The 13,160-nt window shown below is 44.5% G+C and overlaps 1 protein-coding gene across 1 annotated transcript in view; it reads right to left on the bottom strand.

The window, feature by feature from the left end:
- LOC131940035 (NADP-dependent malic enzyme) overlaps positions 1-13,018 on the bottom strand; it is a 20,309-nt gene extending 7,291 nt beyond the window's left edge. The window contains exons 1-4 of the mRNA XM_059298573.1: positions 12,781-13,018; positions 9,139-9,422; positions 466-541; positions 49-210 (exon numbers count right to left, since the gene is read on the bottom strand). Of these exons, the coding sequence (XP_059154556.1) occupies positions 49-210; positions 466-541; positions 9,139-9,422; positions 12,781-12,906 (648 nt within the window). The 5' untranslated portion in view covers positions 12,907-13,018. The remainder of the gene's footprint in view (positions 1-48; positions 211-465; positions 542-9,138; positions 9,423-12,780) is intronic.
- Positions 13,019-13,160: the final 142 nt, after the last annotated feature.

Below are 13,160 nucleotides of genomic sequence, written 5' to 3'. Positions count from 1 at the left end.
CAAATGGATTGGTCTAAGAATAGAATGATGTTAAGCAAAGCCCATTACTGTGTTATTGGTGCCGACATCAATAGTGATTGGTAGACAGTGCTGGGGTTTTATGCCAGCACAGGCAGTGTAGAGAGACAACTTGCCTACAGGGATCCCCATGCCGTACGCCCCCAGGTCACCAAGGCCCAGGATCCTCTCTCCATCTGTTACCACAATAGCCTGGAACAAGTGGACACTAAATAGTTTCTACTGCTAAACAACCCTAGTCAAACTTATACATTTCAATAGACATTAAAATATTCTACAATGGCTGCTAGATTTATTGAAAATTGAAAGAGTTGATACAGCACAGAAAATAATGCTTTGATATCTTTAAATATTTTAATCCCAAAGTAGAAAATAAGATCTATATAAAAACTGTTTGCAATAAATAGATTTAGATTATGTGTATATAAACTAAGAAAACTAACTTACTTTCACATCATCTATTGGCCAGTTACACAGTATATCATAGACATGGCCCAGATCATGAATTGTGATATACAAGCCTCTGAAAGAAAAAGAATATCAAATATCAAATTAATGTATTGTGCTGAATAAACTTAGGAAATAATGAAGCTGTGGTTAGAGTATAGAGAGATTATTCCCTAGTGTTTATGTTATGGTTTAGTGAGGTTGTTGTAGCCTGACAGTGCTTAAAATTGAGTTTGTTGATGTTCTAGAGAACTTATGATTAAGTAGGGGGCTAAGCTTGCTGATGCTAAATAAAGCTACAGAGCTTAAGATTAAATGAGATTGTTAATGACCCGCAGAAGTTATGTTTAGGTGATTTTGTTGATGCCAGAAATAGCTCATGATTAAGAGAAGTTATTGCCACCCACAGTTTTTGGCTCCTATTGTCTTATGACCTCACACCGGAAAGAAATGCTAACCTACACGATCTGACACCTACAGACACAAACGACCACAAGTGCATTCCCCTAGAGTGCATTCACAACCCAACGGTGGGGATTAAATCGTGTAGGACGCCCTTAAGGGTGTTCCCATCGGTCACCAGTGTTTAAACACACACACAGGTAGAATCTGATACTTAGCACGCTAATTCATCCACTGGCTACCGTGACAGGTTACAATCTTCCTGCCAAAAGCATTAGAGATACGACATCTGGTTCATTTAACGGGCGATTAACGAGCTGGGATTAAAGAGGCGAACGTTTTAACTGGACAAGTACACTTAGAGACATTTTTATCGATGTTTTATTCATAGAGGACCTAGGCAGCCTATAAAAAATTATAATTAGTTCGGTTCTTTAGGTCGTGACTTAAAGTTTTTTATTGGCTGCAGTTGTGTTGGGCTTGTGTAGGCGGTTGTGTTTTGTCTATGTGTGTAAGAAGGGGAGTGGTCTATAAAAAGACGTAATGCTTGAGTAAGTTCTGTTTTGCACAAAGAAAGAGAAAAAAAACCCCACAAAGACGACGACTCAAGGTGATGAAGTATTAAAAGCCATCGAGCTAGACGCCGCACTGAGACAGTCAGTAGCCTACGTGCTAACTGCTGTGTGACTTATCGATAGCTCGTACTGGAGCTGGGGTAGAGTGGTGGGGTATTATCGTACTGGTGGGGTTGTATCATAGGCCTACACCATTGTACTGGTGCTAGGGTATAGTGGTGGGGTTGTATCATAGGCCTACACCATTGTGCTGGTGCTAGGGTAGTGGTGGGGTTGTATCATAGGCCTACACCATTGTGCTAGTGCTAGGGTAGTGGTGGGGTTGTATCATAGGCCTACACCATTGTAATGGTGCTAGGGTACAGTGGTGGGGTTGTATCATAGGCCTACACCATTGTGCTAGTGTTAAGGTAGAATGATGGAGTTGTATAATAGGCCTGCACATAGGTTACCAATATAAAGTGCTTACAAAGATGAAATTGTAAACGTTACGCTACTGACAGCTGGTCATTTCTATGAAGAGATACAATTATTGGAGTCAAATACAATGTTCGTTGAAAAGGATTTTTTTAACGTGATTAATTACATGCTACAGTGAGGTGTCAGTAAAGACGTTTTTAGAGATTGGGAAACTAACTGGATGAGAAGCTTTAGTGGAGAGCGAGAGACAGACTAGATGTATAACTATACTGTAGGGCGAGGACGTGATGCCACGGGTGACGAAAATCAATGAAGCGAGCACAACAATCAGCTGAGTTTTGCTGAGTCGACACTTTAAAATGTTGCCTTAATGTCAGTGACCTTTTAAAACAAACACTACTTTAAGGCAAGATTATAAAATAATACAATGTCGCTTTAGTATCCAAGACTTAATAAAATGTCACTTCACTACTGCACCTTAATTGGATACAACTTAATCAGTTCACCAAAACAACAACTGCTATCCGCGCGGTCAATTAGTTTCCATTGTTTTGTTAAAGCTAATGTAAATTGGTTTGATGGAAGAAGGCAGTGGCGTCGTTAGATGTACCCTGGCCCACACATGCCTTTTTATAGCAGAGCCCTGATGTCACCCAAGTGTACGGGCTGTGAGGGACTAGACCGTCATCGTCAGCGAAGTTGACAAAGTAGGCCTTGTCTTTCCTTCTTGTAAAACTCATAGTCTAGATTTCTTCAGACAATTACAACTCCTTAGTCTTTCCAAAACGACATGAGCGTAATGTGCAGATTATTTTTTAACGTCTTTTTACTATTTTAAAATAAAACTAGCAGACGTGTGATGCAATAAAACTAGCAGACGTGTGATGCAATAAAACTAGCAGACGTGTGATGCAATCAGCCAATAAAACCGCAGCCCAGACTTTGTTAACGACAACTTGATTAAGACCACGGCTTGACAGGCTCGCATACCTAACCGGCAGTTTCTTTCAGCCCCCCCCCCTTTCCCCCCAAGAAAAAAGCCTGGAAGAAACACTGCTAACCGGTATGACGTAATACAGGGGTCTCCAAACTACGGCCCGCGGGCCGGATGCGGCCCGCGAGGTCCTCTCATCCGGCCCGCGGAGATCTTTTTGTCCACGGAAAAAACGTTTGTTGGTGATGGCTGAGGAACTTTGCCCAGAAAAATCAAAGACATGCCCGGAAGAAACTGGCCCCCGAACTGAAATTTGATAATTAATGCGGCTTTCGGACTGAAAAGTTTGGAGACCCCTGACGTAATATACCAGTCTAGCATTTCACCCGTGTTTTACCGACGTGATCCGACAGACCCGTGTTTTACCGACGTGATCCGACAGACCCCTGTTTTACCGACGTGATCCGACAGACCCGTGTTTTACCGCCGTGACCCGACAGACCCGTCTTTTACCGCCGTGATCCAACAGACCCGTGTTTTACCGACGTGATCCGACAGACCCGTGTTTTACCGACGTGATTCATCCGACAGACCCGTGTTTTACCGCCGTGAGCCAACAGACCCGTGTTTTACCTACGTGATCCGACAGACCCGTGTTTTACCGACGTGATCCGACAGACCCGTGTTTTACCGACGTGATCCGACAGACCCGTGTTTTACCGCCGTAAACCGACAGACCCGTGTTTTACCTACGTGATCCGACAGACCCGTGTTTTACCGACGTGATCCAACAGACCCGTGTTTTACCTACGTGATCCGACAGACCCGTGTTTTACCGACGTGATCCGACAGATCCGTGTTTTACCGCCGTGACCCGACAGACCCGTGTTTTACCGCCGTGACCCGACAGACCCGTGTTTTACCGCCGTGATCCGACAGACCCGTGTTTTACCGACGTGATCCAACAGACCCGTGTTTTATCTACGTGATTCATCCGACAGACCCGTGTTTTACCGCCGTGAGCCAACAGACCCGTGTTTTACCTACGTGATCCGACAGACCCGTGTTTTACCGACGTGATCCGACAGACCCGTGTTTTACCGACGTGATCCGACAGACTCGTGTTTTACCGCCGTAAACCGACAGACCCGTGTTTTACCGACGTGATCCGACAGACCCGTGTTTTACCGACGTGATCCAACAGACCCGTGTTTTACCGACGTGATCCGACAGATCCGTGTTTTACAGCCGTGATCCGACAGACCCGTGTTTTACCGCTGTGATCCGACAGACCCGTGTTTTACCGACGTGATCCGACAGACCCGTGTTTTACCGCCATGAGCCAACAGACCCGTGTTTTACCGCCGTGATCCAACAGACCCGTGTTTTACCGACGTGATCCGACAGACCCGTGTTTTACCTACGTGATCCAACAGACCCGTGTTTTACCGCCGTGATCCAACAGACCCGTGTTTTACCGCCGTAATCCAACAGACCCGTGTTTTACCGACGTGATCCGACAGACCCGTGTTTTACCCCCGTGAGCCAACAGACCCGTGTTTTACCGCCGTGATCCAACAGACCCGTGTTTTACCGCCGTAAATCGACAGAGCCGTGTTTTACCGCCGTAAATCGACAGAGCCGTGTTTTACCGCCGTAAACCGATAGAGCCGTGTTTTACCGCCGTAAACCGACAGAGCCGTGTTTTACCGCCGTAAACCGACAGAGCCGTGTTTTACCGCCGTAAACCGACAGACCCGTGTTTTACCGCCGTGATCCAACAGACCCGTGTTTTACCGACGTCATTCATCCGACAGACCCGTGTTTTACCGCCGTGAGCCAACAGACCCGTGTTTTACCTACGTGATCCGACAGACCCGTGTTTTACCGACGTGATCCGACAGATCCGTGTTTTACCGCCGTGACCCGACAGACCCGTGTTTTACCGCCGTGACCCGACAGACCCGTGTTTTACCGCCGTGATCCGACAGACCCGTGTTTTACCGACGTGATTCATCCGACAGACCCGTGTTTTACCGACGCGATTCATCCGACAGACCCGTGTTTTACCGCCGTGAGCCAACAGACCCGTGTTTTACCTACGTGATCCGACAGACCCGTGTTTTACCGACGTGATCCGACAGACCCGTGTTTTACCGCCGTGATCCAACAGACCCGTGTTTTACCGACGTGATCCGACAGACCCGTGTTTTACCGACGTGATCCGACAGACCCGTGTTTTACCTACGTGATCCAACAGACCCGTGTTTTACCGCCGTGATCCAACAGACCCGTGTTTTACCGCCGTGATCCGACAGACCCGTGTTTTACCCCCGTGATCCAACAGACCCGTGTTTTACCGCCGTGATCCAACAGATCCATGTTTTATCTACGTGATCCAACAGACCCGTGTTTTACCGACATGATCCAATAGACCCGTGTTTTACCGACGTGATCCGACAGACCCGTGTTTTACCGCCGTGATCCGACAGACCCGTGTTTTACCGCCGTGATCCAACAGACCCGTGTTTTACCGACATGATCCAACAGACCCGTGTTTTACCGACATGATCCAACAGACCCGTGTTTTACCGACGTGATCCGACAGACCCGTGTTTTACCGCCGTGATCCAACAGACCCGTGTTTTACCGACATGATCCAACAGACCCGTGTTTTACCGACATGATCCAACAGACCCGTGTTTTACCGACATGATCCAACAGACCCGTGTTTTACCTACAGACCGGTTTTACCGGGTATGTTCCAGACAAGTCTTCCAGACAGTCAGCACCCGGACCACGATGACAGTCACAACGAGGACAGTCAACACCAGGACAATGGGGTTAAAGTTCACCAACACACACTCGGTGTACAAATGACAGAGCTGTTTCTGTGTGTGGACAAATGTAGCGGCTCCCACCTCAACACAGCCTAGCATGGATGTTTTCAAATATTTTAACAGTGGTTGAACGGCGTCGTTACACACCACAACGTCTGAATCTCCGGACATCACACATCGTGCCTACCAACACCCCCCCCCCCCCCCCATCCACCCACACACTCTTAGATGCGCGTTTGATAAATAATCGATCACCGACATATTTAATGTTTAAATATTTTTCCCACTGATAAATAGGGGGAAGTTGTTGAAATATATTATGTTGTGTCAAGTTAACGAGGACGTAAAACTTAACTCTCCCCCCCCCCCTTCCCAGATGCCGGGGAACGCATAAATTTTTCGAGAAATAGGAATCTGATCGACCGTGTTCTTAACACTGGCTCTGGCCAATAACTGTTTAATCATGTTAATGACTGACAGTCTGCACCGGAACTTGTCATTTGTCACGTGATCTCTCTGTCAGTAGCAGTTGGTCATTCCACATGTCCTATGGAACCCGACTCTATATCGTTTTCTTGTTACATGATTTAAAATCTGACAAACTTAATCAGTGATTTCCACCACCCTCTCAAACTGTCATAGCACCATCGCTAGGCCTACCAGCCACCCCGTTACGTAAACCTAACCATAGCACCGCCGCTAGCCCTACCATCCACACCGTTAAGTAAACCTAACCATAGCACCACCGCTAGCCCTACCATCCACACCGTTAAGTAAACCTAACCATAGCACCATCGCTAGGCCTACCAGCCACCCCGTTACGTAAACCTAACCATAGCACCGCCGCTAGCCCTACCATCCACACCGTTAAGTAAACCTAACCATAGCACCACCGCTAGCCCTACCATCCACACCGTTAAGTAAACCTAACCATAGCACCATCGCTAGGCCTACCATCCACACCGTTAAGTAAACCTAACCATAGCACCACCGCTAGCCCTACCATCCACACCGTTAAGTAAACCTAACCATAGCACCATCGCTAGGCCTACCATCCACACCGTTAAGTAAACCTAACCATAGCACCATCGCTAGGCCTACCATCCACACCGTTAAGTAAACCTAACCATAGCACCACCGCTAGCCCTACCATCCACACCGTTAAGTAAACCTAACCATAGCACCATCGCTAGGCCTACCATCCACACCGTTAAGTAAACCTAACCATAGCACCACCGCTAGCCCTACCATCCACACCGTTAAGTAAACCTAACCATAGCACCATCGCTAGGCCTACCATCCACACCGTTAAGTAAACCTAACCATAGCACCATCGCTAGGCCTACCATCCACACCGTTAAGTAAACCTAACCATAGCACCATCGCTAGGCCTACCATCCACACCGTTAAGTAAACCTAACCATAGCACCATCGCTAGGCCTACCATCCACACCGTTACGTAAACCTAACCATAACACCACCGCTAGACCTACCATCCACACCGTTAAGTAAACCTAACCATAGCACCATCGCTAGGCCTACCATCCACACCGTTACGTAAACCTAACCATAACACCACCGCTAGCCCTACCATCCACACCGTTAAGTAAACCTAACCATAGCACCATCGCTAGGCCTACCATCCACACCGTTAAGTAAACCTAACCATAACACCACCGCTAGACCTACCATCCACACCGTTAAGTAAACCTAACCATAACACCACCGCTAGACCTACCATCCACACCGTTAAGTAAACCTAACCATAGCACCATCGCTAGGCCTACCATCCACACCGTTAAGTAAACCTAACCATAGCACCATCGCTAGGCCTACCATCCACACCGTTAAGTAAACCTAACCATAGCACCATCGCTAGTCTTACCACCTACCCCGTTACGTAAACCTACCCACCATCCAGTTTTAGTACAAGCTATACTGGGCCATAGCATTGGATCTCCTAAGCAAATATCAGTCTTCCTCATCAATTACTACCTAGGGCTAGTGATGTAATGAAAGACTACTGTAAACAACTAACTCTTGTCAGAAAGATTGAATGAACGCTGGTGTTCTTCTATAACCTTACATCATCATCTCTCCCACTGCCACTCTTACGCAACAAACCATACGGCATTTCCAGCAGATCAATAAGACGAGTTTCTACTTTGTTGTCACTGAGGGCGTTACTACAGAGGGTGTTGACTACAGAGGGTGTTTGCTACACAGAGGGTGTTGACTACAGAGGGTGTTGACTACAAAGGGCGTTGACTACGGAGGGTGTTACTACTACTACATAGGGTGTTGACTACGGAGGTAGTTTGCTACACAGAGGGTGTTGACCACAGAGGGTGTTGACTGAGCTGTAGATGAATTGAGTAGCAGTAGGTAAACAGATAACCAATTCAGAGGATTATTGTTAAAATATTCCAGAGCGTCATTTACCCTATCCAGACACTACAACGAGCAGGTTACCTCATCCCTTACCCCCACAAGTAAGAGATTACCTCACCCCTTACACTTAGTAGGAGTTATCTCATCCCTTACCCGCACAAGTAAGAGATTACCTCACCCCTTACCCGCACAAGTAAGAGATTGCCTCATCCTTACCCCCACAAGCACGAGATTACCTCACCCTGGCCCCCACAAGTAAGAGATTGCCTCACCCTTACCCCCACAAGTAAGAGATTACCCCACCCTTACCCCCACAAGAAATACCTCACCCCTTACCCCCACAAGTAAGAGATTGCCTCATCCTTACCCCCACAAGCACGAGATTACCTCACCCTGGCCCCCACAAGTAAGAGATTGCCTCACCCTTACCCCCACAAGTAAGAGATTACCCCACCCTTACCCCCACAAGAAATACCTCACCCCTTACCCCCACAAGTAAGAGATTGCCTCATCCTTACCCCCACAAGTAAGAGATTACCTCACCCTTACCCCCACAAGTAAGAGATTACCCCACCCTTACCCCCACAAGAAATACCTCACCCCTTACCCCCACAAGTAAGAGATTACCTCAACCTTACCCCCACAAGAGATTACCTCACCCTTACCCCCACAAGCAAGAGATTACCTCACCCTTACCCCCACAAGCAAGAGATTACCTCACCCTGGCCCCCACAAGTAAGAGATTACCTCACCCTTACCCCCACAAGAGATTACCTCACCCTTACCCCCACAAGAGATTACCTCACCCTTACCCCCACAAGAGATTACCTCACCCTTACCCCCACAAGTAAGAGATTACCTCACCCTTACCCCCACAAGTAAGAGATTACCTTACCCCCACAAGAGATTACCTCACCCTTACCTCCACAAGAGATTACCTCACCCTTACCCCCACAAGCAAGAGATTACCTCACCCTGGCCCCCACAAGAGATTACCTCACCCTGGCCCCCACAAGTAAGAGATTACCTCACCCTTACCCCCACAAGCAAGAGATTACCTCACCCTGGCCCCCACAAGAGATTACCTCACCCCTTACAAGTAAGAGATTACCTGGGCTTCCTGAAGATCATGCCGTACTTCTGACAGGCCAGGCCCACCGTTGGCGTGTAGATGATGGGCATCATCAGCTCGACGTTCTCCGTGATGACGCGGTAGAAGAGCTTCTCCGAGCGGTCCTGCACGCCCTGCATGAAGATGAAGCGGTCAAGGTCGTTCTCCCAGCGGTGGAAGTTCTGCATGATCTGGTACACCTGCTGGTCCTGGTCCAGCAGAGCGGGGGGCAGGAGTCCATGGATGCCGAGCATTTGACGTTCTTCTAACGTGAAGGCCATTCCCTGTCAAACATACCGGATATGATGTCATTGTGGGAAAAATCAAGTCATTATTAAACGTGTTGTTTATTTTTGTATTGAACACAAAAACATACAAATAAGATGCATTAGGCACATAAATGTTCACCGTTTAACTTGAATACCATATTATATTGCACTAGAACTTGAACAACAAACAAATACCAAGCAAATTATTGATTTTTTGTTATACACAAGGCTTTACATGGTTTCTTCTCAAGCAACATGTAGTAGCAATGCAAAAACCGCGAGTAGTGTCGATCTGACCGTAATACGTAGGAAGTGAGGAATGTGATACAATTAATCGGATCAAATATGTCAATGTGATATTAGCCAAAAATACGTTGAGTTCCTCTCTTAGACCTATACCGCCATTTCTGGACATTTACGGAGATTGTGTGGTAAAATCTCAAAATGTACAGAAATTGTGTGGTCAGAGGCGGACACCGAAAATGATATATTTTCTATTTAATTTTTTTTTCGTTTGGGGAGGGGAAAAGGGCGGTAGACGTTTTGGTGGGGTGGGGTGGGGGTGGGGTGGGGGGCTGCATGGAAGAAACTCTGAGGCCATGAAAGCAAATCCAGAAAGTAAATCAAGCTGTAGTCGGAGTCAGCGAACCATATGGCACATAACAAACTGACACGTCATTTTTAATAGTGTTGGATGAAATACCCATCAATATTAGAGTAAAAAACGAAGTAGAAGAATACACGTTATAGATCTATATTTTAAAATTCAGCTTTTCAGGAGATGCTATTCTTCTTAGGTAACTCTAGCAATAAAATACAAGTGATCTTCGTTTAAAGCAACTAACTACACCGACGTTTAATTATCTGTATGTACAAGTATGTGTGAACAGATGCACACTATCGGTTATCTATTAGTGTGTAATCTGGGTAGGCTAAACACCATCAACAGGTAATACAAAAGAAGGATTTCGTGTGTACTGCCCAGTGCTACAGCGTCTGTGTGAGAGATTGGTCGAGTATATCAGCTTTTTACATGCATAGTACTAGCGTGATCTTTGTATGGCATATTTTTTCATGATCTTAATGGGGCCTGATCTTTTTAGTGTGTAATCTGGGTAGGCTAAACACCATCAACAGGTAATACAAAAGAAGGATTTCGTGTGTACTGCCCAGTGCTACAGCGTCTGTGTGAGAGATTGGTCGAGTATATCAGCTTTTTACATGCATAGTACTAGCGTGATCTTTGTATGGCATATTTTTTCATGATCTTAATGGGGCCTGATCTTTTTGGTATATGATCTTTGTGGGGCATGGTTTTTTGGAGGACGACGTTTGTGTTGCATAAGATATATGTGTTACATGTTATACGTGCGACATTTTATATGAGAAACATAATTTGAGTATTACATGATCATTGTGGGACATGATCATTGCGGGACATGATCTTTTTGGTGTATGATCGTTACTGTGCTTGATCATTGTGGGACATGATCTTTGTGGTGCTTGATCGTTACGGCGCATGATCTTTGAGGGGCATGGTTTTTGTGGTACATGGTCTTTAGCGTAAAAGTAAATAATAGGCTACATTAAACAGTCCTAACATTAGTGAACCGGTTGACAATAAACAAATAGGCGTTTGTAGTGTCTTCACCCACGCATTACTCTAATCGTTCATTAAAGCGACATCTAGATCTAGACTGAAGCTTTGTTTGGGTTAGCTGGAAATGGGGGGGGGGGGGGCTGCGATGGTGCAACATTAGCCTACATTACATAGTACATTGAGGTTTTTAAAAAGAACGTGCTGAGATGGCAGTTTTATCCACGATCCAATTTTAAAAAAATAGGCCAGGCTATTGAATTAAACATCTAACCGGCAGCTTATTTGTGATATACGATCTTTATATGTGCCGTGGTACAATTCAAATCACTCCTCACAATGACAAAGCAGGTTTTAAAAATAGACATTTCCTTTACAGCTAGACTGAAGTAGCCAAGTTATTTGTTTTTCCCCCGGGTTTATCATAGATCCCTAATGACAAATACATGACTTCGCTTTAGAGATGTTGTGTATTTTAAGACGCGGAAATCTGATTGAGATAAGTATAAAAATGTTCCACTGAAACTTAGTCTCTGCATCAAAATTTTCCTCAACAGTTACAAGATTAGTAGGTCAAAGTTCGGTAAAGCAAGTCATTGGGTGCGGCAACAGCTAGGCACATACAAACAGCGTGCCGGATCGTTTTGATAAAGTTGTTCTTAAATTTCGTAAATAAATGGAATTTAAAAACATAATTAAGGTTACAAATATTTACTTCAGTCGGCTAATACACAACATCTGCGTGTTCATCAAGCGTTTCCTTTACAAACAAAAAGATAGATATCTTAAAAATCTTATTCACACGATGGTCATATATTTTTAAACAAGGCCAGACTTGAGGATCGTGGTCTTTTATAAGCAGTAAACACTTATAATACACTTATTGATATTTATACACACACAAATGATTGTACTTATGCTAAAAATGCGACAGTAACGCTACTTCGCGGTTTTTTTTTTTGTTACTTATCGCGGCCGGCTCTGGGCCCATATTAACTAACCTTTACCAGCGATGACCGAGGGATTACTGCATACTAAATCACTAGTGTATAGGTCTTTCCGTTAAAATTAGGGGACGTCAAATTAGGTGTCACTCTATTTTGTGATCCCGCATTGCCGCACTTCGTCACCATTTGCCAGAACCCCCCCAACTTTAACAAAAACTAACACCTTTTGACATCATTGAAGCTCCCAGGTTTGGTTGAATTGGGGTTTTGAATAAAAATGTAAGTTAGCCCTAAACATGGAAAATATTTTCATTTATCAAATCTAAATTACTATTTAACTCATAAAAATCTAGTGTCTTATAGTTAGTCTTGTGAAGTGACTGTAGGAGGTAGATCTAGAAATCTAGATGCTAGATCTAGAAATCTAGATACTAGATTAGGCTCTAGAGAAAGTCTAGATCTAATCTAGATCTAGGACAGATGTATTGAGTCTAAGTCTAAAACTAAAACCGAAATGCTAATCTATTCTAAACCGGTACATACATATTAGTATTACATAGTGACTAGTCTTCTCTCGAGAAATTAGTTACTAAGTTTAGTAAGTTAGGCTATTTTTTTTATAATATTAGTAATAGTTAGTTAGATTCTACTATTAGGAAAGATATTGATAAAAATATTTAAAACATATAGATCTAGATCTAGATTCTAAATCTAGAATCTAGTCTAAAGAAGAAAAGACGGGTGAGAAGTAGCAAGAGTCTAGAGAATCTATTGAGAGTGAGTAGCTTAAATTTTAATAAAGGCAAAGGTAAGAAGTAGAAGAACTCACTTTGTTTAGGACTGGATCTCGCAAAATTTCGATACCATGAACTCTGGTTCGGGCTGTTGTAGTTTGTTTGGGAGGCATATTGCTTCGTATTTCCTGTTTAGAATTACACTCAGTTAAGTTTGACATGTTTTTTAGAAATAACGTCGAGTGTTCGGGTTTTTCATTCAACGGTTGTTGCCGCAGTAGTTTAAAAAAACTGACTGGTTGACAGTGGTATTATATAAATAGATCGACTGATCATGTGATCAAAACACAACAATCGTCTTTCCTGTACCGTAATTGTTTAAAAAAAATCAAGTAGGCAAGATTATATTTCCTAATCAGGCAAACAATGCTATCTAAACTCTACTTAGCCTTTTAATTTAAGTTCATCATCATAT

The sequence above is a fragment of the Physella acuta genome, unplaced genomic scaffold (assembly GCF_028476545.2).
Source record: "Physella acuta isolate Inbredline_101_S28 unplaced genomic scaffold, ASM2847654v3 ptg000308l, whole genome shotgun sequence".
In the NCBI taxonomy this organism is placed as follows: Eukaryota; Metazoa; Mollusca; class Gastropoda; family Physidae; genus Physella; species Physella acuta.
The sequence above is the reverse complement of the archived record's forward strand: the minus strand, read 5'-3'. Positions and strand labels throughout refer to the sequence as shown.